We start from the raw sequence: 27,127 nt of genomic DNA on the forward strand, positions 1-27,127 counted from the left end.
CAAGTGACCTCCTTAAATGCCTAGTTATTATTTAAGGACGTTTAGAACGAGGATGAATGAATCTTCAGGGCGGTTAATTCGCACCGGCGTGTAAATTTCTTTAGTCTTTCGGGAAGTGGCGGTAAATTCATACAAATCCAGCAGGGAGGGAAGAGAAGAGGGTAAAACCACGATCTCGGAGCGCTCTTCTCAGTCCTTTGGAAAGACTTGCCTTTGCTGCCCGGAACCCTGGAGGTTACAGCTGGGCGAACCCGGAGGCGCTAGGACCTGGTCGGCGCCTGGCTGCGGCCGCTTTCAAGAGGGCGGAGGAGGGAGAGGAGGAGGGAGATGTGGGAAAGGAGGGGTGTTAAGGGGGGCGGGGGAAGTCATTTATGCAGAGCAGGAGCTGCTGCCATTGCCACTCAGAATCCTCGCGCGCTGCTCGGAGCCGGAGGGAGCGCTGGGAGCGAGCAAGCGAGCGCTCGGAGCCCGGGCCAGCAGAGGGGGCGCCCGGTCGCTGCCTGTACCGCTCCCGCTGGCCGTCTCCGCCGCGCTCGGGGGCCCCGGGAGGAGCGAGACCTAGTCGGAGAGTCCGGGAGCCGAGCCGGGCGAAACCCAACTGCGGAGGACGCCCGCCCCACTCAGCCGCCTCCTGCGCCCGAGCCGGGGAGCATCGCCGAGCGCCCCGCGGGCCGGAGAGCTGGGAGCACAGGTCCCGGCAGCCCCAGGGATGGTCTAGGAGCCGGCGTAAGGCTCGCTGCTCTGCTCCCTGCCGGGGCTAGCCGCCTCCTGCCGATCGCCCGGGGCTGCGAGCTGCGGCGGCCCGGGGCTGCTCGCCGGGCGGCGCAGGCCGGAGAAGTTAGTTGTGCGCGCCCTTAGTGCGCTGAGCCAGCCAGCGAGCGAGGGAGCAGCGAGGCGCCGGGACCATGGGCTGGGGGAGCCGCTGCTGCTGCCCGGGACGTTTGGACCTGCTGTGCGTGCTGGCGCTGCTCGGGGGCTGCCTGCTCCCCGTATGCCGGACGCGCGTCTACACCAACCACTGGGCAGTCAAAATCGCCGGGGGCTTCCCGGAGGCCAACCGTATCGCCAGCAAGTACGGATTCATCAACATAGGACAGGTAACGAACTACAGGCTAGCCCAGCCCTCGGCCCTGAAGCCACTGGGGGCTTCTTGTCCCCTCTGCGTGGAACCCCCTCCCCCTCTTCCAGATGTGCTCTAGCAGCTGTTGCCCTAACTCTTGGGCGATGCTCTGTCTCCTGCGCGCGCGCGCGTACGCACACACACACACATACACACACACACCCCAGAGTTGCCGGGTCCGTGTTTTGTTTACTTGTCTTTTCCAAGCCACGCGGGACTGGTAGGGTCTCGGGAAAAATCCAGAGTGCCCCCGTGGTGGTTTCAGAGACGGCTGGACCTTTTGACCTGAAAAGTCGAGTAGCACTAGTAATCTGAGGCAAAGTCTCAGAGAGGGTGATCGTGGGGAGAGGAAAATTAGGTCTTTTGGGGGATAGGGGGTGAGCGCGCCTCTGATGCCTGCGGGGAAGGGAAAGCCTTTCCTGCTCGGACCTGAATTTAGCCCAGAAAGAAGTTTCTTCCTGGGCGAGAGAACCTCTGGCGCTGGAGACGCCGGAGGCGCGGGGACTGGAGCTGGAAGGGAGGAGAAAGGAGGGGGATGGAAGAGGGGGCGGGACCCGGTGTGAGTGCAGGTTTAGGGGAGACCTCTAGGCTTCGTCGCCTTAAGCGAGGTCCGCGTGGAGGCTCCCGGAAGGGAGTTGGAGTGGGGAGGTGGGAAACTTCCGAAACCGGCTGGCTGGGTTCCGCTCCAGGAAAACGAGGAGTCTTACCCCGGGACGGAAGGTGCCGGGCCGGGAGGTTGCGCCGTGGGGCGAGAGTTGGGCAGGCAGCAGGGGCGCGGGGTTTTTGTGGGGTGCCGCTCGCGGGCTTTTGGCAGAGCTCCCCTGCTAGGGAGAAATGCCCATAAACTTAGGTGATGCTATGAGGATGATTGGAAGCGTAACAGATTTGGAAGTACTCCGGGTTCAGTGGTCTTGGCTTTCTGGTTCTCTTCCCCCCACACCCCTGCGAGAAATGGGGGTAGAGAGGGCTATGAAAGTGGGTCCCAGAAAGTACCCCCCTCCACATACACACCGCAAGCATCTTTGGGGTTGGCCGGAGGGGCGGGCCCTGGCTGGGCTCAGGCGAGAATCCTCTGGAATGGGAGGTGAGGGTGATGGATGGCGCCTTTCCAGCAGGCGCGCTTTGGGGACTGCCCGGGGTGCACGCACCCTGCGTGCTCTGCCAGGGGGAAGGGAGAGGGAGGTGCTGGCTGGTGCCAGCGGAGTGGGAGAGTACGGACAGTTTCTGAGGCCATTGCGTTCCACGCCCAGGAACCCGGGGACACCCCCCACCCCTCCTCCCCGCCGCCTGGGGGATGCGGCACCTGGAGAGGAGGCAGAGCTGCTGTCGCCGCGTTTAGAAGGAGCTGGGGAGTACGGGGAGTGTTCAGAGGAGCAGGAGCACAAGATCTTGCTCTTTGCCCGCCCAGAGGGAGGACATATTCCAGAGAAGCCAGCCCTGTGGAGAACTGAGACTAGGGCAAGGGGCACGGTTTGTATTCCATCCTGCCCCTGGAACTAAGGAAGTAAGGGAAGCCAGCCAGATTTTGTTGCTTGAGTGACTGTCATCTGCGGAAGATTTCCATTCTAAAGGCTCGTTGGGATTCTACTGGCTTCTTTTTCTCTGGAAGAAAACACTGAGTCCGTTCAGGTCTTTTTGCATGAACTTAAAGTTGGGTACTGCCTATGCCCTGGGAATGGAACTGGGGAGGCTAGCACTGAAAGTAGCTAGTACTATTAATCTTTCCAGAGATTCATCTCGGGTTCTGCTAACATTGAACATCTCACACATGACCAGGCATTTTTGGAGTAATAAATTCTTGAACATACCCTTCTTTCTTAATCTCAAAACAACCTTGTTTGGTGAATATTACCTCACACAAACAGGAGATGTAGGAAACCGAGACCAGCTAGACAGTGGCAAAGCCATGATTCAGACCTGGTACTCTGACTGTTGCAGGCCCAGTCCCCCATGGATCCTGCCTTTTAGGGAACCCTTCCATCCCATGATGAAGGAGGAAGAAAGTAAAATCTCCATTTCCTTGAATTCTGATTTAATGGCTCAGTAGACTGGAAGCAAATATCTGGTCTCAGTTCACAGATATTTAGTTCAAACGAACCTAGCTTTCTTGACTTTAACAACAAGGGCAGAAACAGCTGTTACCTTTCTGAATTAATTGAGCGGAACTGGTATATGAGAGAATCTGGCATAGTGAGATGGGAGAAATTGTCACCCAATCCACTTTTGAAAAAGCAAACATTGCAATGTCCTGCAACCTCTGCTTGACTTTCTACAAAAGGCCTTATAATGAAGATTCATGGCTTCTCATTAAAAATAATAATACTAAGAAAGTTTACATACAAATAACACCAAGGATGATTTATTGTGGTTTTACAGCGCCATTGAGGAAATTTAGTGCTTATAGAGGTTACAGAGGACCCCTTGAACCAGTGTAAAAAGATCAGCTATTCTACAGTGGAGAGCATTTCCTCTGTAGATCAAAGGAGCTTAAGCCTATGCTAAGTCTTTGGGGTGGTAAATGGGGTTCACACGTGCAATATCATTGCACTGTAAGGGCCAAATGTATTTCTTATTCATCCTTTACTGCTCTGACCTTTCAACACTTTAGACATCCTTTTGTTATTCTTTCCATCAGTAAACCAGCTGTGGATCAGCTGAGGGCAGTAACTAATTTGCAGATGCCTCTGGAATGTTCTGTTTTTTACCCATTTGGGCTTGGGGTCTCATCTTACATGTTGCGAATTGGAACTGAAACTTGTTATTATTTCTGCAGTCATTTACTATCCTGGTAGTATTTTTTATATCTTCGGTATGATATTCTAGGTGAGTAAGGTAGTAAATTTGCACCACAGTAAAGGTACAGTTTTGATCATTTACTCAGAATATCAATGTAATATTTTGTATAGCATCTTAGCATTTAAAAGTCACGAGAGGTAACATTTCTGGCTGGGGGATTTCTATGGAAAACAATAGCTGTGCTTCTTCTGTTAAAAAAAGATGGGATGTGCAGAGTAACACAAGAAGAAAGCAAACAAACAAGCAAAAAGGACGTGCTTGATTTCCAGAAGGGAACATAAATGAAGGTTTTCTTGCCTTTGTTTATAGAGCTAGCATATGTTTTCACAAAATGTTTATATTTTGTGAATGGTTGTGCCTTGAAATCCTGCAATAATAATACTTAACCATAATCATTGTTAGTTGTTGTCATGTTAGCATATATAATCTTTTGGTTGGTATCGGAGTCAGCTGCAGAATGCCCTGCTTTTCTTCCCTACAAGTTCTGACTACCAGCCCTCTTAGTATCTAGTGGAACCAGCACCTTCTAAGCTGGCTGAGGGTAGGAGGTGTGCATGCCTATTGACCTGCACGGGAATGGAGGGAGAAGCCTTTGTCCTCCCTCACTAATCATGTGCTCTGACCCTTTGAGCTAACAATCTACTGGTTAGGCAATTGAAATGATATAAAGGAATAAGACCTGACATATTGTTAATTGTGGACCTCCATTTAGAGTAAATCTACAAAGAAGAATTAATGTCTGGTTATTTGAATTCAGGGAGAAGATCCCTTGTGAACAAACAGATTGTTTACAATGTGCAATAGCTGTATTTATCCTTCTGTGAGTTGCTTATAATCCTCGATTCCAGCCTGAGATTACCAGTAGCAAAGCCCCTTCCCCAAACCACATAACAATTTGAATAACACCTCTGAAGGATAAAACTAAATGCAAGCCATACTGGAAAAATATTTTACCTAGAGCCCCCCCATTGACAGCATGTGGACTTGGAAACTCTGGAGAGACCACTTTCGAGGCTGTGAAAGCAGGAAAGTCACTGAACTTAATGGAGCCTCTGTTCCTTCATCTGTAAAATGATAAATCTCTAGATAATAGAGTGAGTTAACTATGCATTGCTCAGCACATAGTTAGGCTTGCAGTGAAAGGTTTGTTTAATCTGAATCTGAGGAGAAAGGTCAAAATAATTGAGATCCAAAGTTTTAGATAAGGAGAAAGGAAGACATTTTAAAAATGGAGATGCGAAATGTGAAGATCAGGAAAATATATTTTTGAAGATTGAATTGTAAGAACCATATCATAGCTTTGTAGGCAGGGAAAATGATTTTCCCTTTCAATGGTAATTTAACATATTAATAGTTTAAAAATAGTTTTATGTTAGATTCTAAACAATTAGGATTGATTTCCCATGGCAGGGCCCTCTTCCCTCATTGATCCTAGTCATAGGCCATGAAATGTTACAGGATAAGCATGCTGCAGATGGACAAAAGGGAGGAAAAATAACCTGAAATTTTTGTTAAATCATATTCGCATTTACATTTTATTTTTTATTCTGAATGTAGTTTGTGTGAGTAAAGCTAGAAGAAGCATTTCCCAAGTAGGCAGGAAGAGATACATTGGCAGGGAGAACTTTGTTCAGAGATGTCCTGAACACCTCTCACCCTGCTGATTAATTTTGAGTTGTGAATATTATAGGATGCTTGAAATGTTGATTCACATGGGCAGTGAATTCTGGGTGCTTATGGATAGTCCTGGAAATAGGGGATGTGGTTAGTCTGATGGGTTGTATGGGAGTGGATTGTGCTTGCCTAATAAATTCTTAGGCATTTTATAAACAGGAGAGTTAATTGGTGCTGTAGGCCCAGATTGGTCTCTGTGTGATATATCTGGCTTTGCACAGGGCAGCTCTTCATGCTCAAGAACCTCAGCCCTGACCTCTGCTAGCCACTCTCATATGCATATTTCTTATCATGAGGCAAATGAAGGGATAGTAGGGGAACCTTTGCTGGAAAAAACAATTCAGAGTGCATGGCCTGGTGATGGCGTGTCTGCTGCATTAACCTCATAGATAAGGAATGGTTTGTATGTGGTCATTGGGGATTTTGGGGTCTATTTGAAGTGAACGACTGCATTTTTGTGAGCCTAAAGGCAGCTGTCTTTCCCTTATCACTGTCTTTCGTGGGCTTACATCCAGAGGTCCTAACCTTAAAGGTCAGCCAGAGAGACAGGGTAGTACGGTGAGAAAATTTTCAGCAATGTCTGACTCTTTGGCTGAGAGAGGGAGTCCTGACCCAGAAATATCCCCTGGGCAGGGAGGGATATTTTTGTTGTCGGTTCAAGTTATGTGAAGCAGTGTCTGGTTTTCACCAAGGCTGAAGTATCTCCGGGCATTGCTCTGCATTGGGACTTTTTAATTCATTTAATTCAGGTTGTAATCAATGACAGAAAAGCTGACTTTAGCTTCCTGGCTGGTAAAAATAAATGCTTATAGACATTCATGCATGCTAGAATACACACACACACATATATACACATATATATGATATATACACAGATATGTATGTAATATATGTACATATACACAGCATATATATGTCAATTTTTATTTTTACCAGAATAAGGTTTGCACATAGTTTAGAGTAAAATTACTCATGTAGTGTTCTCACTAGTTTCAACAGATTATCCATCTCTACATCAAAGGGTACCAAGGAGGAACAATCAATGCCAATAAACTCTCCAATTTGACTTCATCCTGAGAGTAAAATTAGGTTGGAAAGAAAACAAGACTAAGAGTCAGGTTTGAGTGAAATTCCAGGGTCTTTACTTTTATCAACCAACCTGACCCTCAGTTCCTCATTTTTCAGATAGGGAGCCATAATACCTACTCCATCCACCTCATAGGGTTGCTGTGAAAATCAGGTGACCTAATAGTGAAGATGAGTGTGTATTAGCTAAAATAAGGCATAGGGAGCGTTATATGATCTTTAAAGACACTGAAGAGATGCACAGGCACTCAAAAGAAAATAACAACATACAGTGATTTTCCAGATTCTTGTAATTGTCCCTGGGGATATAATGGGGGCTGAAAGGAAGAGGAATAAGTGTTGTGCCTGATTCTCCTATAGGATGATGTGATAGCTACATTTTTCCCCCGAGAGCCATGGAGACAGGACAGGGGAGGGGGGCAACTGACAAGAAAACCAGCCAGCTAAGGCTCCCATCTCCTGTTGGACAGCCCTTGTTTATAAGACATATACAATATGGAGGTTGCAAGATTTTCTTTCTTTTCTTTTTTTTTTTTTTTTTTTTTCCCGAAACGGAGTCTTGCTTTGTGGCCCAGGCTGGAGTGCAGTGGCACAATCTCAGCTCGCTGCAACTGCTGCCTCCTAGGCACAAGTGATTCTCCTGCCTCAGCCTCCCTAGGAACTGGGATTACAGGCACGCACCGCCACACCTGGCTAATTTTTGTATTTTTAGTAGAAACGGGGTTTCACTATGTTACCAGGCTTGTCTCCAACTCCTGATATCAAGTGATCCACCCACCTTGGTGTCCCTAAGGGATTACAGGTGTGAGCCACTGGGACCAGGCAAGATTTTCTATTTAAAGTATCAAAACTTAGTCTTTTAGTTTGACTCCAGTGTGAGTCTGTATAGAAGACTAGTGGGAAGTAAAACTGACACATAATAGGCCCATGAGGAATATAGATGGGACTTTTTCAGGTACAGGTGTCAAAAATCAACCCCAAACTGCTTAAAACTAACAAGCAGATAAGCACACTGGGAATTTGTTAGTTTAAACAAGTTCACATGCCTTTATATGCCTTTCTGAAAACAGCTGAACGCTTTTTGTAATCAGACCTTACCTGATCTGCACTTTCTTCATGGCAAAACCTACCCTGACCTAAACTGACATTAATTAGGCCCTTAATTTGTTTCATTGCAGAAATATGAATTGAATTTGATTGCAGTGATGTTGTCCTTGATCCAGATAGAGTTGTATGTAATATACTCAAGTATGTGCCTCATTGTGCTTTTCTCACCTGAATAATTCTGAGTTCTGAAACATATTTAAATCCAAGAGTTTCAAAAAAATGATTGTGGGCCTGTCCAGCTGAAAAGCCAGAGATAGTGCTAATGTCAGCTGTTTCTCCTTTTCCCTCAGAAGGTGCTTTCTAGTAAGCAGCAAAGTTCATATGCTGCTTAGTACCTTTCTTATCCAGTATTGAAATTAACTCCTGAAAAAGACTCCTGATTGTTGGGTGGGGTCGTACCCCACATGTGGGCCAATCACTTTGTCTAGGAGGGTAGCAATATTTTGATGGGTGAGCTTGGGTCACATGTCCTCCCTCGAAGGGAGATGTTGACCATTGATGGGCAGTCCACCAGTTGGATAGGGACAGTTCCCCAAAGGAAAGTGGGATGCTGTTACTAGAATAAGAGAAAAGAGATGTGGGATAAGGAAAAAAAAAAAAACCCACTAGAGATCAGGTTTTATAGGCCCTAAATGCCTAGGCTAGAGAGTTTCAACCTTATCATTTTGGATAAGTTTATATTGAAGTTTATATTGAAGATCTCTGAGAAGGAGAGACAACAACCCACTGATTCTACCAACTCAAGTCTACCATGTAACATGCAGATCAGAAAACATTCTCTGTTCTTGAGAAGCTAGAACATTTTCACCCATAATTATCATTTAGTAAGACAAATAGTAATGGACTTCTGGGTAGTATAGTATGGTTCAGTCACGCCTTGGGAGAGTCTGCTGGTAGCAGTGTGCACAATGAACTGAATGCATAATGGCAGAGTGGTTATTGTGTTGGCAATGATTATTGGTAACGGAAACAGGAGCCGTGACAATGGAAAGATTTGGAAGTTCTTATAGAGGATGATTCAACAGGGCTTGGTAACTAAATGGAAGTAGGGGATGAGGAGGAGGGAGAATGTGAAGATAGCTGTAAAGTTTTAGCCTTGGGACCAGGAGAATGGTGGACTGTTGTGTAGAATTAGGACAGTCTGCAGGATCATTTTTGAGAACAAAAGGATAGGCTCAGCATTAGTTTATACTTAAGGTATACAACATGATATTTTGATATACATATACATAGTGAAATGATTATTACAGGTAAGCAAATTTACATATTTGTTGTCTTCCATAGTTACCCCTCCTTTTTGTGGTAAGAGCACCTAAATCTAGTCTCTTAGCAAATATTCAATAAACAACACAGTATTATTATGTTGTTTATCCCTAGTACTCCTGCTGCACATTCCATCTCTGGACAAATTCATCCTACATAACTGTGAGTTTGTACCCTTTGACCTACGTCTCCCTCCTCCCCCTCCTCACCCCGGTAGTCACCGTTACACTCTGTTTCTATGTAATCAACATTTTCTCCCCTAAATTCCACATATAAGTGGGATCATCAGCATTCTTTTTGTTGGAAGATAGAAGGACATGCTTATAGAAATGTCTAGTAGGTGGAAGAGCATTTAGGTTGGGAAAGAAGTATGAATTAGCACTCATCATCAACCTCAGTATAAAGGAAGCTTGTGGAAGGGCTTAGGATTATTAAGAGATGAAGCATGAAGAGAGGGGCACTGAGAAGAGAAGGCAGAGAAAAGAATGTCTCCACTTAGGGAGGAAGGGAGAATGGGAGTAGATGAAGGGGCCAGGAAGATGGAGAGAGCCACCAGAAGAAAGGGTGCCTCCTTTAGATGGTGTGCGGTAGTGAGAAGTGCTATAGAAAGAACCCAGGAGGATGTGTGTAAAGTGATAAGGAGGCTTCCAGTGCTCTTAGCACCAATGCTTGATTGAATAGTGGAGTGGAAGTCAGGTTGTGGAGCAGTAGAGAAACGGAGTACAACAGTTTTTCATTGCACATCTGCGTCTATCCACCTGCCAGCCTCCATTCCCTCCCTTCATCTCTTTCTTGCCAATGTGCTGGAGTAGTTAGGATCATAGGTTTAGAATCAAAAGGGTTTGAAACCTAATACTGCTCCTTGCTAGCTGCAGGACCCTAGATAAGTGTCTTAAGCTCTCTGTTCCTCAGTTTCTTCATGTCTGTAAAGGATATAATAACAAGAGTGATCCCCCCATACAATTGTTGTGAGGATGAGTTAAAAGTAGCTAGAATAGTATCTGACACACAAATACTCAGTAAATGAGAGTTATTATATCTTGTTTAAAAATTTTTTGGCTGGGTGAAGAGGCTCATGCCTGTAATCCCAGCACTTTGGGAGGCCGAGGCAGCTGGATCACCTGAGGCCAGGAGTTCGAGACCAGCCTGGGTAACATGGTGAAACCCTGTCCCTACTAAAAATATAAAAATTAGCCAGGTGTGGTGGTCTGCGCTTGTAGTTGCAGCTACCCGGGAGGCTGAGGTGGGACAGTTGCTTGAGCCCAGGAGGCTGAGGCAGCAGTGAGCCGAGATCATGCCACTGCACTCCAGCCTGGGTGACGGAGCGAGACTCTGTCTCAAAGAAAAAAACAAAAAAAAAAACTTTTTTTGTTTTTTTTTTTACCCTGCAGTAAATCGGTTCACCCCATTTATTATTTTTTACCTCCCCATTCACTCTCAAACATGTCCAAGTTTGGAAGATAAATGATGTAGTCGTCCCAATTGTATGTGAATTTGTGTGTGTGTGTGTGTGTGTGTGTGTAATTACACACCTATCCTTCCACTAGCTGGTGAGCTTTTTGAGAGGGCAGTGCCTCATTCATGATTGTATCCCCAGCACCTAGAACGGTGTATGGCACAGGAGAAACACAGTGAGCACGTGGGCAGGGGGCATGCAGGGTGTAAGTAAAGAGGGATAAAAAGTCCATCTGGAAAGGAAGAGAAACGTTGGTGCCTCAGACTAAAGAGGAAGGAAGGGCGAGTGGCGAGTCAGAGGAATTCCGCTGAGGAGAAAAGGAAGTATAGAGTGACCTCAATCTCAGTCACTTAAAAGGATTATAAATCATTCTATCATAAAGACACATGAACACGTATGTTTATTGCAGCACTATTTACAATAGCAAAGACTTGGAACCAACCCAAATGCCCATCAATGATAGACTGGATAAAGAAAATGTGCCACATATACACCATGGAATACTATGCAGCCATAAAGAAGAATGAGTTCATGTCCTTTGCAGGGATATGGATGAAGCTGGAAGCCATCATTCTCAGCAAAGTAACACAGGAACAGAAAACCAAACACCACATGTTCTCACTCATAAGTGGGAATCGCACAGTGAGAACACATGGACACAGGGAGGGGAACATCACACACTGGGGCCTGTTGGGTGTGGTGGGAAAAAGGAGGGAGAGCATTAGGACAGATATCTAATGCATGCAGGGCTTAAAACCTTGATGACGGGTTGATGGGTGCAGCAAATCACCACGGCACATGTATACTTATGTAACAAACCTGCACGTTCTGCATATATATCCCAGAACTTAAAAAAAAAAAAAAAAAAAAAAAGATGAAGACCACCTGTGGCAAGTTGGAGCAGCGGAAACTGGATGAAATGGATGTCTGGATACTTCACTATTTTGGAACACTTTTAGGAAATGCTGATAACAATTAATGATTGATGACTATATAAAAATGTGCCAAATAGCAATGAGGTTATTTGCTGCTTGTTCTTAGCCATTGCACAGTGAGTAGTGGTTAAATGAGTGAGTGAAAAAAAGAAAAAATGAACCAGTCTGTATTGTTTTGTGCCTTTCTCACGAATGCTTAGGAGCCTGAGATTAGAAAAGGACAAAACAGCCTGGGCGCGGTGGCTCACGCCTGTAATCCCAGCACTTTGGGAGGCCAAGGGGGGCAGATCACCTGAGGTCAGGAGTTCGAGACCAGCCTGGCCAACATGGCAAAACCCCATCTCTACTAAAAATACAAAAATTAGCTGGGCGTGGTGTCGAGCGTCTGTAATCCCAGCTACTCAGGAGGCTGAGGCAGGAGAATCTCTTGAACCCAGGAGGTGGAGGTTGCAGTGAGCCGAGATCGCGCCATTGCATTTCAGCCTGGGTGACAGAGTGAGACACCATCTCAAAAAAAAAAAAAAAAGAGAAAAGAAAAGGACAAAACAAGGAGTTTGAATTTACCAGAGTAAGAGAGAAGGCGAAAGAAGACCCTGGGAAACTAGGGGGCAAACAGTTCTTGAATACAAAATGTGCCACCTCTGAAGTGGTTGACCATAGTCTGTGAGGAAGGTGGTGGGGCCAAAACAGGACTACTGGACCAATGGAATAGGGTGGCCATAGTGGCTTTACAAACAAAAGAAAAATGGATGGCCCGTTTGATAAGAGTGGTAGAAGCAGAAAGATGAGAGCCAACCCAGAGAGTATTTTTATTTTTTTGTAAGCTACTAGCTAGAGTTGTTCTGCTCGATGATAAGGTCCAGGGTATGGAGATGCGGGTGAGACGACCAGGCAGAGAACAGGCAAAGGCTAATGGGTGGGAAAGAGTCAAGAAACAGAGGCTGAAGTATTTGAGGGGTTATCAGTACGTGGAAGAAGAGGATTCCAAGTAATTTGTGCTGATATATCCACTGGGCAGATAAACATGAAGCTTACCCCGTATTTCATTCTCTTTGGATAAATGTAGGTATTATCTCTGCTTTACCCATCTGTGTGCTATTATTTGCACTGCAGGTCCCTTACCAACTTAAGGGATAAAGACAGACACATGAGTGATTGCTTTCAACTCCCATATTTGGTTTAAAAACTGAAGATTGTATTGAACACTGAATATAGGGGGAACAGTGGAAACAGAATGTAAAACCAGGGCACAATATTTAAGGATGATTTTTTTAAATGATCTATACTATCTCACATTTTAGGTTGACTTTTAGCTTAGGTTGTCACATAGTCTACTTTCCATCTCAGTATTATAACAGATAATTATAACTATAATTTATTCACATTTCATGTATTCTGCCCTTTAAATATGTATTTTATATAGTACAACAAAGCTGTGTTCTGAACATGCCTTTCATGTATTCTTAGCTTAAACTTTACCACCTTATAGGAATACAGATACGTTTTAAAATGAGTCTTTAAAATTATTTATAGATTGCTCTATCACATATAACATTTTTAGATTGCTCTATATAATAGATTAATCTTGTTTACATTTGTATGATAATCTGATTGTTAATTGAGGTTAGCATCACAAAAGAAGTATTTAAGTTTCTATTTTAATTTTCTATACATTATCTAAGAGGTTAATTCTATCCTGGAAAAATTACATTTTGGATACCATGCCAGCATTGAACCTAGTTAAGATTTATTAAAAGCAAGTCTTTCCTTGGTGCCTTTCCCAGTATGACAAACTGTTTATATTCTGTGTGTGTGTGTGTGTGTGTGTGTGTGTGTATGTGCGTGTGTGTATATGTGTGTGTGTGTATATATACATATATATAAAATAAGTACTTAAGGGATGATATTTTTGTAATAAGTTCTTAAGGTCTGGTATTTTTCTATACTGAGAAGCTCTTACAGCTGTAAAAATATACCAGATCTCTGTATATCCATGTTCCCATGCTTGTACCTTGTTTTCTCTGGTGGGAGATCCTCAACCAAAATAAAGCTGGGTAGTCTGAATACAGAGCAGGGAGGGGAGATCATCCCAGGGCCTATAATTTTGTAAGCAAATATCCATAATGTAAATTTAGAAAGATACTGCCTACTCATCCTGTGCTTATTCTAGTTTCATTTAACTAATATGTTTGTGTGTCGGCGGGAACCCCATTCATCAATTTCGAAGTTTCTCAAAGAAAACAAAATTGTAGGCCACTTAGGATTTATTACAGGCTCGCTTCCAGCAAGACCTTTTTTCTTTATTTTTAACTGTGGGGCATCTTTCGATTTGGTGCTCACGGACCAATTTACCAAATGCTGCATTCTTTGACTCATCACGGGATGATGTCATTGCTCCTGGGCTGGTTGGACAATGCTGGGAACCAGTGAAGGAAACTCAAAGCTGAAAACAGGTGACTTGAGTCACCCTTCTAGATCCAGCCCTGCCATGAATTTGTCACATATTTATGAGCCAGTCACAGGTTTCCTTTGTCATGAAAGATTAATTCTATTCATTGTTTTATTTAAAAAATAGTTGCGAGGGACACCGTGAAGAAAGTGAAAGGACAACCCACAGAATGGGAGTAAATATTTGCAAATCATATCTGAGGAAGACTTGTACCCAAAATATGTAATGAATTCTCGCTCTCAATAATAAAAGACCAATTTCTCAATTAAAAATGGGGCACAAAATATCTGAGTAGACATTTTTCCAAAGCACATATGCAAATGGGCAAGAAGCACATCTAAAGATGTATAACATCATTAGTCACCAGGGAAATGTAAGTCAAACCTCAATAAGCTACTGGTTTACACTCACTAGGATGGCTATAATAAAAAAGACAGATCATTACAAGTGTTGATGAGAATGTGGAGAAATTGCAACTCTCCAATTTACAATGGGAATGTGCTAATGGGAATGTAAAGCTGTGAGACCACTTTGGAAAACTGTCTGGCAATTCCTCAAAAGGTGAAACATACAGCTACTGTATGACCCAGCAGTTCTTTCCTAAATGTATACCCAACAGAAATGAAAACGTTTGTCCACACAAAATCTTGTAGATAAATGTTCATGGCATCATTATTCACAATAGCCAAAAAGCAGAAACAATCCAATTGTCTATCAATGGATAAATGGATAAAATTTGGTGTATTCATATTAATATTATGGAATATTTTTTCACAATGGAAATGAAGTTTTGATACATGCTACAATGTAGATGAACCTTGAAAATATCGTGCTAAGTGAAAGGAACCAGTCACAAAAGGCCACATTATTGTATCATTCTGTTTACATAAAATGTCCAGATTTAGCAAATCTATAGAGACAGAGGGTAGATTAGTGGTTGTGTAAGGCTGGAAGGGTTGGTGGGAAATGGAGAGTGGCTGCTAACAGGTATGAGATTTTTTGGGAGGTGATTAAATGTTCTAAAATAGATTGTTGACCTGGCTCACTGGCTCTTGCCTGTAATCCCAACACTTTGGGAGGTCACAGTGGGAGATTCACTTGAGGCTAGAAGTTCAAGACCAGCGGGGGCAATAAAGCGAGACCCTCTGGTCTCTACAAAAAATAAAAATAAAAAATTAGCAGGGCATGGTAGCCTGTAGTCCAAGCTACTTGGCAAGCTGAGGCAGAAAGAGGGCTTGAGCCCAAGAATTTTGAGGATGCAGTAAGCGTAATGGTGCCACTGCACTCCAGCCTGGATGACAGCAAGACTCTGTCTCAAAAAATAATAATAATAACACTGATTATGGTGATTTTTGTACAACTTTGTGAACATACTAAAAACAATTTAATACACTGCTTGAAAGCAGGGATCCCTAACCCCCAGGCCATGGACTGATACGGTCTGTGGCCTGTTAGGAACCAGGCTGAACAGCAGGAAGTAAAGGGCAGGTGAGCCGCTCCACTTCCTGTCAGATCAGTGGGGCCATTAGACTCTGGTAGGAGGGCGAACCCTATTGTGAACTGTGCATGTGAGGGATCTAGGTTGCGTGCTCCTCATGAGAATCTAAGTAATGCCTGATGATCTGATAAGGAACAGTTTCATCCCAAAACCATTGCCCCCTCCCCTGTCCGTGGAAAAATTTTCTTCCATGAAACCAGTCCCTGGTGCCGAAAAGGTTGGGGACCACTGCTTTAAATGGGTGATTTGTTTGGTATGTGAATTATATCTCAATAAAGCTGTTAAAATAGTTATTGAGTACCTATTTTATCAGTCATTCTACTAGGCACAATACAATTACATTTGTCTGCTCACACGGTGCTTGCGTTATAGTGGGAGGAGACAAGCCATAATCCAGTAATGACATGAGTGAAATAATTTCAAATTATTATAGGTGCTGTTGGAAAGCAACATGTTAGTAGACTAAAGTGTGACCAAGGGTGAGAGAACTCATTTAGTTGGTCAGGGAGACTCACTGAGGAGGAACACTTGAGCAGATACCTATCTTTTTTTTTTTTTTTTTTGGAGACAGAGTCTCCCACTGTCGCCTAGGCTGGAGTGCAGTGGCGCAATCTCGGCTCACTGCAGCCTCCATCTCCCGGGTTCAAGCGATTCTCCTGCCTCAGCCTTCTGAGTGGCTGAGATTACAGGTGTCTGCCACCATGCCCGGCTAATTTTTTGTATTTTTAGTAGAGACGGGGTTTCTGTATGTTGGTCAGGCTGGTCTCGAACTCCTGACCTTGTGATCTGCCTGCCTCAGCCTCCCAAAGTGCTGGGATTACAGGCGTGAGTCGCTGAGCCCAGCCGCAGATACCTAATTTTAAGAAAGCACCAACCACATGGTAGTCTGGAGTCGGATGAGGTCTTTGTAAAGGAGATGGCAAATGCAAAGGTCTCAGAGGAAGAGAAGGTCAGACAGTGTAAATGGAGACTAACGAGGAAGAACAGGTGGAGCTTGAGATTGGAGAGGATCATCTTAAGGCTTAATTTTGGTGATGTCATTTCCCTGTTCAGAAGCCACCAGTAGCTCCCATTTGCCTATTGCATTACAATGGATTCCTTCTCTGGGCTTTTAAAGGCCTGTACCTACTTGTCCTGGAATAGTTTTTCCATCATTTCTCCTACTCATTCCCTTAATAAAGCTAGACCTTCCTATTGTTCCTCAGATATTACGCTCAATGCTTTCCTATTGCTGTGTCAGTCTTTCCACCTGAACTATTCACCTGATCCATTGCTCTTCTGGAAATTTTATCTCTTCTTGAAGGCACCTCTCAAATGTCAACTCTTGTCTATGGCCATACTATGCTGAATGCGCCCTGTCTCATTAAATATCACCTCTTTACCTATATTTTGCTCTGGAAGTATACGTAAAATATAGGTATAGATAAAATTGCTCTGATTTTTAACTTCATTGACTTGCATAATAGCTTGCCCAAAATTCTCTTAGGGAATTAAATATAGTTAAGTTTTTCTTTTTTTTTTCGGTCTACAGGGACTTAATTATTACTCTGTAGCATATAGCATAGTGTCTCACTCTGTATACGTAGTCATTAAATATTGGTTGAATTCTAAAGTATTTTGCAGACATGGAATGTATACAAAATGTAAAATATAAACACTGGAGAAAAATTACAAAAAATTCTATATAGTCAAGAATGAAATCAGTAGTGAATTGTATATTCTATAAAGGGGTATGGTAAAAAGCAGTGATCTAGGATTGATGAGTCATTTGTGTGTGGATTCGAAAGTCCAGGCTTCCTGGGAAATAGCCTAGCCCTTATCTTTGAGTGTTTCAGACCTTGGCATCATTAGCAGGGGCATTCTTCTGATTTTGACTTCTATGAGCATTTTTGGTATGAAAGTCAGAGTACACAGTGTGACAGCATGCACTCCGAGAGCCAAGTCCCAGATTATCCTAGGACTGTGATTGCTTCTCTGTGGATCTTGGTGAACCCTAAGGATCCTTCTGGCTGTGACCATCTCCTTGGGGTGGCAGTGAAAGTCTTTTGTCTATTGGAGCAGTGGGAAGAACAGCACAGAGTTCCCTAATGAAGAAACTGGTCAGTAGTAAGAAACAATTTCCAATCACGGGCAAATTTCACTGTTTATGTAGAAGCAATGGAACTAGCAAAAATAAGCAGGTTTGGTGCACGTGAAAGGTCCTAAAAGAAAGGTCCTCTGTATAAAATAAGCTGTACACTCTTGTGATAGTCAGAGGCTCATGGCAGGGCCTAGCTGGATTGGCCATTTAAGTGCCAAAACACTGAAATTAAATCCAGAGAGGAGGAGGGATTGCAGACTCTAGAACAAACAGTCATAAATTAAGCCCTGCAGCTCAGTCCTTAAGGAGTGGCTTCAGAAACATCCTGGGAGATAGGAAACAAACTCAGGACAAATAGAACAAGTATTTATTGGGAGTTAACTCCCTTTAATGATAAAGGGAACATTCTCTTGGTTGGGTGACATGGCCAGAAGCCAATCTCTCAGTAGAGATGAGTCTCCCCATTTGACCTCTCTTCTTTTATCAGATCCAAGCTGCAAACCTCCAGGCCTTCAGGCTCGGGTAGATAGAGGGAAAGGTGAGTTGTATTTTCTAGGTCAGATGAAGGAGCGATGGAAAAGCTGAGCTTTCTCATGGGATATATGGTTTGAAAGTAGAGCTATTCCTTCCTCACAATTGTGATGGGCCTACTGTAGGTAAGGCCTTTGTCACTCTTATGTGGATTATTGTGCAAGTCTTACCCTGTCCCCACTGCCTGCCCCTTTCCTCTGGTCAAAAAGAATTGCTTCTTCCTTTCCCTTTTTCTTCTCTTTCCTCCTCTTCCTTCTTTAATGTTCTCAACATCATTCAACCTAACTATTTTGCCATTCTGTGTACATGAACTGGCATGTCCTGCTTTTCTGCCTCTACTCATGTCATTCTCACTGCCGGGACATCCGCATGTCCAGATCTCACTATGTTCTACAAAGCCTTTCTCAGATGTCATTTCCTCGAATGAAACTTCCGATGGCTAAAACCTCCTTTGTTTAAACTTTCATTGAACCTTGTATGCTTCTTTTTATTGGCACTTGGCATTTTCATCTTACATGCCATCTATCTATCTATCTATCTATCTATCTATCTATCTATCTATCCATCCATCCATCCATCCGCCATCCATGCATCCTTCTATCTATCTATCTATCTTCTATCTATCTATCTGATTTTCTCTCCTCTGCTAGATAATAATCCCCCTAAACATAGGGTTTCTGGGCCAGGTGCAGTGGCTCGTGCCTGTAATACCAGCACTTTGGTAGGCCGAGGTGGGCAGATCACCTGAGGTCAGGAGTTTGAGACCAGCCTGGCTAACATGGCGAAACCCTGTCTCTACTAAAAATACAAAAATTAGCCAGGTGCGGTGACGCACACCTGTAGTCCCAGTTACTCTGGGAGGCTGAGGCAGGAGAATCGCTGGAACCCAGGATGCAGAGGTCGCAGTGAGCCAAGATTGTGCCACTGCACTCCAGCCTGGGTGACAGAGTGAGACTCCATCTCAAAAAAAAAGATACGATTTCTGTGTGGTTCACCTTTGTGACCCAGTTGGCACCTAGAAGAGTTTTCTGTAGTTAAAATGCCCTCAGAGCTGGGCGCGGTAGCTCACGCCTGTAATCCCAGCACTTTGGGAGGCCGAGGCAGGCGAATCACCTGAGGTCAGGAGTTCGAGACCAGCCTGACCAAAATGGAGACACTCAATCTGTACTAAAAATACAAAATTAGCCGGGTGTGGTGGTGGGTGCCTGTAATTCCAGCTACTTGGGAGGCTGAGGCAGGAGAATTGCTTGAACCTGGGAGGCAGAGGTTGCGGTGAGCTGAGATCGTGCCATTGCACTTCAGCCTGGGTAACAAGAGCAAGACTCCGTCTCAAAAAAAAAAAAACAAAAAAAAAAACTGCCCTCACAAAGATTTTCTAAAATGGATAAATGGAAGTGGGCGAAAACAGGCAGGGAGTAAATAAAGCCCGTAGCAGTTGTAGTACTGTCCACTGAATGTTTCTGGTTCTCTCCCTTGGCTGTGTTATAAGATTGAATTTCCCTATATTTGGTGTTGAGCATGGCCAGGTGACTTCAGTGGCCCAGTGAAATGTGAGCAGAAGTGACACGTGTCCCTTCATTTACAGTCAGTGAGTGATTTGTGGTGAGCTGCATCTGCTCTGTGATTGGCAGAGCTCCAGATGGTGGATGCTTCGTTAGTCTGAGTCCTTGAGGGATGCGATGAGCAGCACTCCCAGCCCAGTGCACGATAGATATATAACATGAGCTAGAAATAAACCTTTTTTGTTTTAAGTCACCGAGACTCATGGGATCAGTTCACTCTAGTGGAACCTAGTCCATCTCGACAAACACAAAAGACCAAGCTCAATAGTTTTCTCCTTAGCCTTGTGTGCAGTGTAGACTAAGCTATGTGATCAAAGGAGAGAAAAAGATTGTGATACTCTGGATAAGAACCCTGTGATGTAATAGGAAGACCCTAGTGAACTCCAGCATACATTTTACTGATTATTCAATTGGTAATTATGTATATCCAAGAAAAAAATCAGAAGCCACTTATTAGTTATTTCCAATGTGCGTATGTGATTCTGTTGTTTAGAGATTTGCATTTCCTGAAAGAAACCCTAAAGGTCCTAGAGCTTAATTGCTCTCAGAGTTGCTTCTTTGTCCTCACATTATTTATTGACCTTGCCGGTTGTTTGCATGAAACTTATTCTGTGAGTTCAGATAGACCTGTTAATCACTGGTAAGCTTCGTTAGAAAATTCAGAGTTCTCTTTTTTTTTTTCCTCTTTCCATGAAGACAGAAACTTAATGTGTTGCAGGTTGTCTTTTTCCCCATCAGTTGAAAATAGCATGTTAATTTTGTACTTCAAAAAATTGTTTAATAGAGAACTCTCTTTCTGCTTGCCAATAGCACTTGCTTGTGCCTTCGCTGAGGGCCACATTGTGCTTCCAGAATTATGACACCCACTGCTGCAGAATCCACTTAAATTTGCCTCTCCATTCCAAAGGACATTGTGCTTTAGTTGTGAGAGAACTGGCTTCACAAACATGTGGGTATTGGTTCACTCACTGATTTATGTGATGTGGACACAGTGGGGAACATCTGAGATTTAAAATGTGATGGTCTGAATTTCCAACTGTTGAAATGAATCCAAAGCAGCAGATTTTTCTTCTTTGGCAAGACAGAATTGAAGCAACATGCAGTGATTTGGTTTGCCGATTTGCGATCTGTTAAAAATCTGAATAGCTTAAAAACAGGGAGAGTAAAGGCTGTGTAATGTGAAAAATATTCTAAAGGTCACCTGGTTGTAAAGTCTTAGGCAAGTTAGGCATCATGAAACAAGAACTATTTTGAAATAATTGATACATTGCGTGTGAACATGTAGGTTTTTTTTTTTTTTTTTTGCTAAGATATTCTATTGCCAAAGTAGTTAAAATCTTATTTTGTTCAACCTAATTCTGAAAAGGCAAAGGTTATAGTGAACCCAGGAAGTCTTTCTCCCACTTTATAGTCTCTCACCTGTGGAAGTCATGGCTAGCATTTATTCATTTCTTTCACTTGTGAGTTTTCCCTTTGCCATCGTTCTGTCCTTCAACATTCATTGCAAATATTTTACAATGCCCACACTGTGCTGAGCACTGTGCTAAGCCCTGAAGATGCAGCAGTGCATAATGATCCCTACGTTCTTGGAACTTACGTGCTCATCAGAAGAGTGTGCCAACTTGCTTAGAAATAAATCACTCGAAACTCAGTGGTTTAACACCACAGTCATTATTGCTTCTGAAGCTATGAGTTGACTGGTAGGTTCTTGAGTTGACTGCTGGGTCACCTGGGCCTGGCTGGTCTAGGATGGCTTCATTCACATATCTGGTGGTTGGTACTGGTTGCTGGTGCTGGCTTGGGTTACGGAGAGTAGTGGGGGACCTGGCCATTGTGTCTCATTACTCAGCAGGCTAGGTATCTTCCCATAGTGACAGGAAGGTATCCCAGCATCTTGAGAGAGTAGTCTCAATGTGCAAAGTGCTTTTCCAATTTCTCCCTGTGTCTTAATATCCCATAGGTCAAACCAAGTCATATGACCAAGCCTAGCTTCAAGAGGTAGAGATATATATTTCATCTCTTGATAGAAGGAGTTGCATAGAATTTGTGTTCGTATTTTGCAGTCTATTAAAGGAGATTTCTAATAATCGAATAAATGAGAAACAAAAGGTAAGTCAGATAGTGGTAAGTGCTATGGATAGAGAACAGGAAAGGAGAAAAGGAGAAGAAGAAAAAAGAACAACAAAAAAGCAGGGAAGAGGGGAATAGAGACTGGAAATTTTTTTTTTCGATTGTAAACAGGCTTAGGAAGTCTTCATGGAGAAGGTGGCATGAGCAAATTTATGAAGAAGGTGAGGGAAAGAAATGAGCCTTAAAGATGCCTGGAGGAAGCACGTTCTGGTTAAGGGAACAGCCAGTGCAAAGGCCGTGGACAGGAGAGAACCCTACTATGTTGGAGGCATGGCAAGAAGCCTAGTGATTCTGAGTGAGCAAGAGAGTGGTAGAAGATGGGCTGGAGAGGCAATGGGAGTGGGTCGGAGAGATGGGTTAAATCTTGAAGGTTGGTGCTTTTCACACTTTCATGTGCACCTGGGGATCCTGTTAAAATGTGGATGCTGGTTTAGTAGATCTGAGATGGGGCTGGAGATTCAGCATTTCTAACAAGCTCTCAGTTGTTACTGCTGCTACTGCTGCTTGTGGTCCTGAAACAATGCTTTGAGGAGGAAGCCTATAGGTGTTTGCAGACTTGCATGCACAGTCAGTACTGAGTGAGGAGAGAAGCCATTAGCTTTGAGCAGACCTGTGGCCCATTCTCTACTACATGATAACAGAAGGTAATTGTTGAGAATGTGTACATACATACACATAGCATAAGGAATGACTACAGTCTGTAGTGTGGGGAACATTGTCTGTTCAGCTTGCCGTAGTTTCAGTCATCTGAATATCATTTCCTCCACAGAAAGCTATTTTCCTCTGCTCTTTTTGTAAATGACAAAGGGACCTAGCTCTGGACACCTCCCCACCGCACTCTCATACCAGATCCTTTCTAGAATGAACCTGCTCTGTCTCCTTGCAGTCGCTCAAATCCTGATTTTTTGGAACTCTTCTTACTTAGCCTTTTCTTTCTCTGATCCTCAGCTCCCTGACTCAGGTGGCTGTCAATCCTGCTTACTTGTTTCAAACAACTAGAAGCCTTTAAAGACACCTTCAGAGAGCCCAGTTGATTGGGTTTGGGTGGGATCTTATATGCAGCCAGGATTCAGAACAATGACTGGGCACATTCTTCCTCAGCACCTGGTATGCTGGCTGTTCCCACAGAGCTCAGAGCTTCTCTTTTGCAGAGGAGTCCACTCTCGCTCCACTCTGGTCTCAGTCTTTTCTCTTTTCATTACCATCAAAGCACATGAATCATTAGCTTATTTTCAACCCTGTTGCATTTTGATGCGTCGGTAGTCAGATTTTGCTTAATTACAGTCATTTGCACTTGAGGTAGGGGATGATCTTTACATAGCTACACATATATGAGTATTTAAATATTTGTTGATGTTTAGTGTCACGTATTTGTGCTTTTTAAATGTAATTGATGCTGTAGAGGCCCCGTCCACATCTACAAATCTCTAAGTAAACTTCAGGGTCTTACCCAGGGAATACTGGGAACATGGGCTAGAAGATCATTTGGCTCCAGGCTGCATATTTATAAGATACCTTCCAATGAGTTTTTAGATATAGTTTTGTGCCCTGGCTGGATTGAAATATAGTGTCCATTTGAAAACTTTCATCTCATGTCTCATTACCACATCTCATTGCATCTAGTACACTAGGAGCTAATACACATTGTGCATTACAGAACTATCTGATGAATAGCATAGTTGTATTTGGAGGTTACATGTAAATACTGAAATAAATAAGCTACAGATTTTGGCATTCCTTTTTTTTTTTGTAATACAGTAGGAACCCAATGCAGTAATATAGCAATTCCTACTGTATTATAAAAAAAGGAATGCCAAAATATGTATATAGAAGTAGCCTGGGATCTATCTCAAACTTAGCAAGTCCCTTCTGAAACCCTATGTTATTCCTTAAGATAATGCTTTTTTCTCCTCTTTTAATCCAGCCTGTATGTATATAGGTCTTATTTATAGGTCCAGTTTGTTCTTAAATGATTTGTAGTTTTCTAATCATTGGAGGAAATAAAGAAAAATGAAAGGCAATGCAAAATGTTATCTACAAATCGTGTCACAAATTCGCTGTATCATCATGTACCTGGAATGGCTTGGCTGTGCATCATTAACTTGTAACAGATTTAAACTAATTATTAACTCAACCAGATGGATTTACTTGAGTGTTATCATAAAGGGCTCTGAGATGTGAGACTATGACGAAGTTCCATAAAATTTATTGCTTGAATCTTGTTGCATCCAGTGTTCCATTAAGGCACTGCCTTTTGCCCCCACAGCACCACGTTAGATTTGGTTGTTACTTACTATTAGGAAGAGTGTGTTTAAATTAATGGTAATTTATTTGTCTTGAAAGAAATGCTACTTCCAACAGTCCATGGCTTTAGAGGAGCTCTAATACTAGTCTCCTAAAATACAAATGACCTTTAGGTAGTTTTAGATGACCCAATGACCTAAAACCCAATGACCATTGGGTTTTAGAGTGGGGAGCAAGAATGTCACCTGGCCCCCTCATTGTAAAAATGAAAAAACTAAGTCCCCTTTCAGTAGGGAGACAACACTAAACTGGTATTTAGCAGACCTGAGTTCCAGTATCTTCAAGTTCTGATTATGAAAGCAACTCCTGAGAGTTACCTCATTAAGCTTTTCTATTTCTCAGGATCCTCAGTAGGATGTATATATTTCTTTAATAATTCTTGCTAATAATTTTTATATTTATCAGGGCCTGTGTTTCTTTAGGAGATATGTGTGGGGAAAATTGGTCAAGGGAGTTAGCATGTATAGGTATATGGCATATAAGCAAATAATTCAGTTTTAGAGGTAGTATTTTTTTCCCCTACTTCTGTGAAAATCTGGCTTTTACACCCCTTTCATTAAGCTGCCTTGATAAGAAATGATAAATATTCCACACTTTGATACAGTAAAAGGTGTGAGGAATAGTTTACAGTTCTACCTTGGTGACTGTTTAGGAATAAGGTAAATGATTGATTGAACGGCTAAAGCATGCCCATCTTGTTCTGTCCGTTGGAACCAGAGAACTCTTTCCTAGGGGAAGTTAGAAGGCTCATTTTGGGGAGGCGTGCATAGTGATGACTTTTCCCAGTAGGAATCTGACTGTGTTATAATGGGGATGCCTTTACCCATGACTGCAGTGCTCAGGGCTGGCAAGCTAACCTTGGCTTTCCTTGGCTGATCCTGACTGTATTATATGGTTTGTGCAATTGTGTGATGAGGAGTAAGTTGCTGCATCCATCATGTTGAGCAGCCTGTTTTGTCTATGGGTCTGTAGAACTTATACAGTAACCAAATCAATAGAATAGCGACATCGCTGCATATCTAATGCAGTCACTGTTAAGAATCAAAATTAACATGATACATTTGAAATAGGAGAAAGTGCTTGTGGGCTGTGGGAACCATTCCCCACTCCTGGTCTTTATCACTTTAACTTCTTGAGGCTTTAAACCACAACTTAGTGACAGACTGTTGGCATGTTAGAACTAAGAGGGAGGAAAACTTATGAAGCCCTGTTCTTTCACTAAATTACCTGCATGTATTTGAACAATGCAAATAAAACAGGCAATATCCAGTGTTTGGAATATTAAAGTAATTCATGGATTAATTTTCAGTGGTGTAGAAACCTCTGATTGAAGCTTAATATATATTAAATGCACTTTCTTCATTTATGCAGATATGAGGAATTGTCCAGATAAGTATAAGTCTTGAGTAACTACAAAAATCTATAAATGTTGCAGTGATTCTTTTGGTAAAACACTGTATTGAATTTATCTTTTACATCAACAGTGAGTACTTAGGAATGATGGAAGTGAGATACTTAAAACTCAATCTGGTATGGGAAGTTACATATTCTTAAACATCACTTCTAACTTTCTATTTTATGGATACAAACATTTACTTGATAGGCATAATGGTTATTTAAACTCTTTTTTGGGCTTATTTGACATATATTTAAGACTAAGCAAGCTGCTGAGATAAAGGTCAGTGGACTTTTTATGTTAAGAAAGAAAATTAAAAGCTTGGCACTTTAAAGCCAGGCTCAGGAATTGTCAAGATAAAGATATTAATCTTAAAGTTAATCAGGTCAGGGTTTAAACTTTAATAAAAATTGAAAATATGACTCCAAGCACGAATATATACTTCAGCATTTAGCCTATTTAGGTTTAATACAGTATGGTGAAAATAGCACTGAGCTTGGTGTCAGAAAAATCTTGTTTCTTTCTCTTGCTATTAGTATAAACTTGGGTAAATTACTGAATTTAGTGGCGCCTCAGTGTTATTATTTCAAAAATGGAGATTATAACTTATTCATTCTGTAAATGCTTACTGGGCAACCACTCTATCCCACCCACTGTGATAGGTGCTGGCAATATAGTGGCGTTTTTAAAGTGAGTAAGGAAATAAACAGCTTGACCAGATAGAAAGTAACTGGGGAAGGCAATTTAGCAGAGAAGTCAAAGAAGACTTTGACTTCTGAAGAAGTGATATTTGAGCTAAGATCCAAAAAACGAGAAGGAAGTAAGAGGCAAGAGATTGAAAAAAAGAGAATTCCAGGCAGATGGGGCAGCAAGTGCGAGGGTTCTGAGGCTGGAAGGAAGGCCAGTGGGTTGGTGCGTAGTGAGTGAGGGTTAGGGAGAGGTGTTAGGGGATGATATTAGACAGGTAAATGGGAGCCGGATATGATAGGCCCTTGGGTCAAATAAAGGCATTTTGTATCTTAATTTAAAAGTAACAGGAAGTAATTGACAGGTTTCCCAAAGGGGTGATATTACCTTACATAAAACAAAGTAAGGGAAAGCTCTTTAAAGATGGGAAAAGCAGGGCCAGGCGAGGTGGCTCACGCCTGTAATCCCAGCACTTTGGGAGGCCAAGGCGGGTGGATCACAAGGTCAGGAGTTCGAGACCAGCCTGACCAACATGGTGAAACCCTGTCTGTACTAAAAATACAAAAATTAGCTGGGCATGGTGGCACGTGCCTGTAATCCCAGCTACTCAGGGGGCTGAGGCAGGAGAATCACTTGAACCTGGGAAGTGGAGGTTGCAGTGAGCCGAGATTGCACCACTACACGCCATCCTGGGCGACGAAGAAAGACTCCATCTCAGGAAAAAAAAAAAAAAAAAAAAGATGGGAATAATATATGAATATAAGCAGTTAATATTGGTGTTACATAGGATAAGACAGTAAGACGAAGACACGTGGCCTGATGAGTTATTTATCCTGTTTACAAGGTTGTAAAACTGTTGAATTGGGCAATCACGTATGATGCCGAAACACACAGATAATCCAAAACACTTGGCATTTTTATGTGTTTTGGGAACAAGTGTGTGTGAAGGTGAGAGGCAGCAAATCTGTCTTGGTAATATTTTAATTAGACTGATATTTAAATTTTCGTTGCTTTGAGCATGCATCTGCTGAAGAACCCTGTGTCACCTGGGAG

The 27,127-nt window shown here is 42.8% G+C and overlaps 1 protein-coding gene across 2 annotated transcripts in view; it reads left to right on the plus strand.

Annotated features, from left to right (window-relative positions):
• Positions 1–358: 358 nt before the first annotated feature.
• PCSK5 (proprotein convertase subtilisin/kexin type 5) overlaps positions 359–27,127 on the plus strand; it is a 467,874-nt gene continuing 441,105 nt past the window's right edge. The window contains exon 1 of one of the 2 annotated variants that reach the window (XM_009244528.4): positions 359–1,097. In XM_009244528.4, coding sequence (XP_009242803.1) covers positions 906–1,097 — 192 coding nt within the window. In that variant the 5' untranslated portion in view covers positions 359–905. The remainder of the gene's footprint in view (positions 1,098–27,127) is intronic. The other variant, XM_063714247.1, reaches the window with a different exon arrangement.

The sequence above is a fragment of the Pongo abelii genome, chromosome 13 (assembly GCF_028885655.2).
Source record: "Pongo abelii isolate AG06213 chromosome 13, NHGRI_mPonAbe1-v2.0_pri, whole genome shotgun sequence".
NCBI classification, from domain to species: domain Eukaryota; kingdom Metazoa; phylum Chordata; class Mammalia; order Primates; family Hominidae; genus Pongo; species Pongo abelii.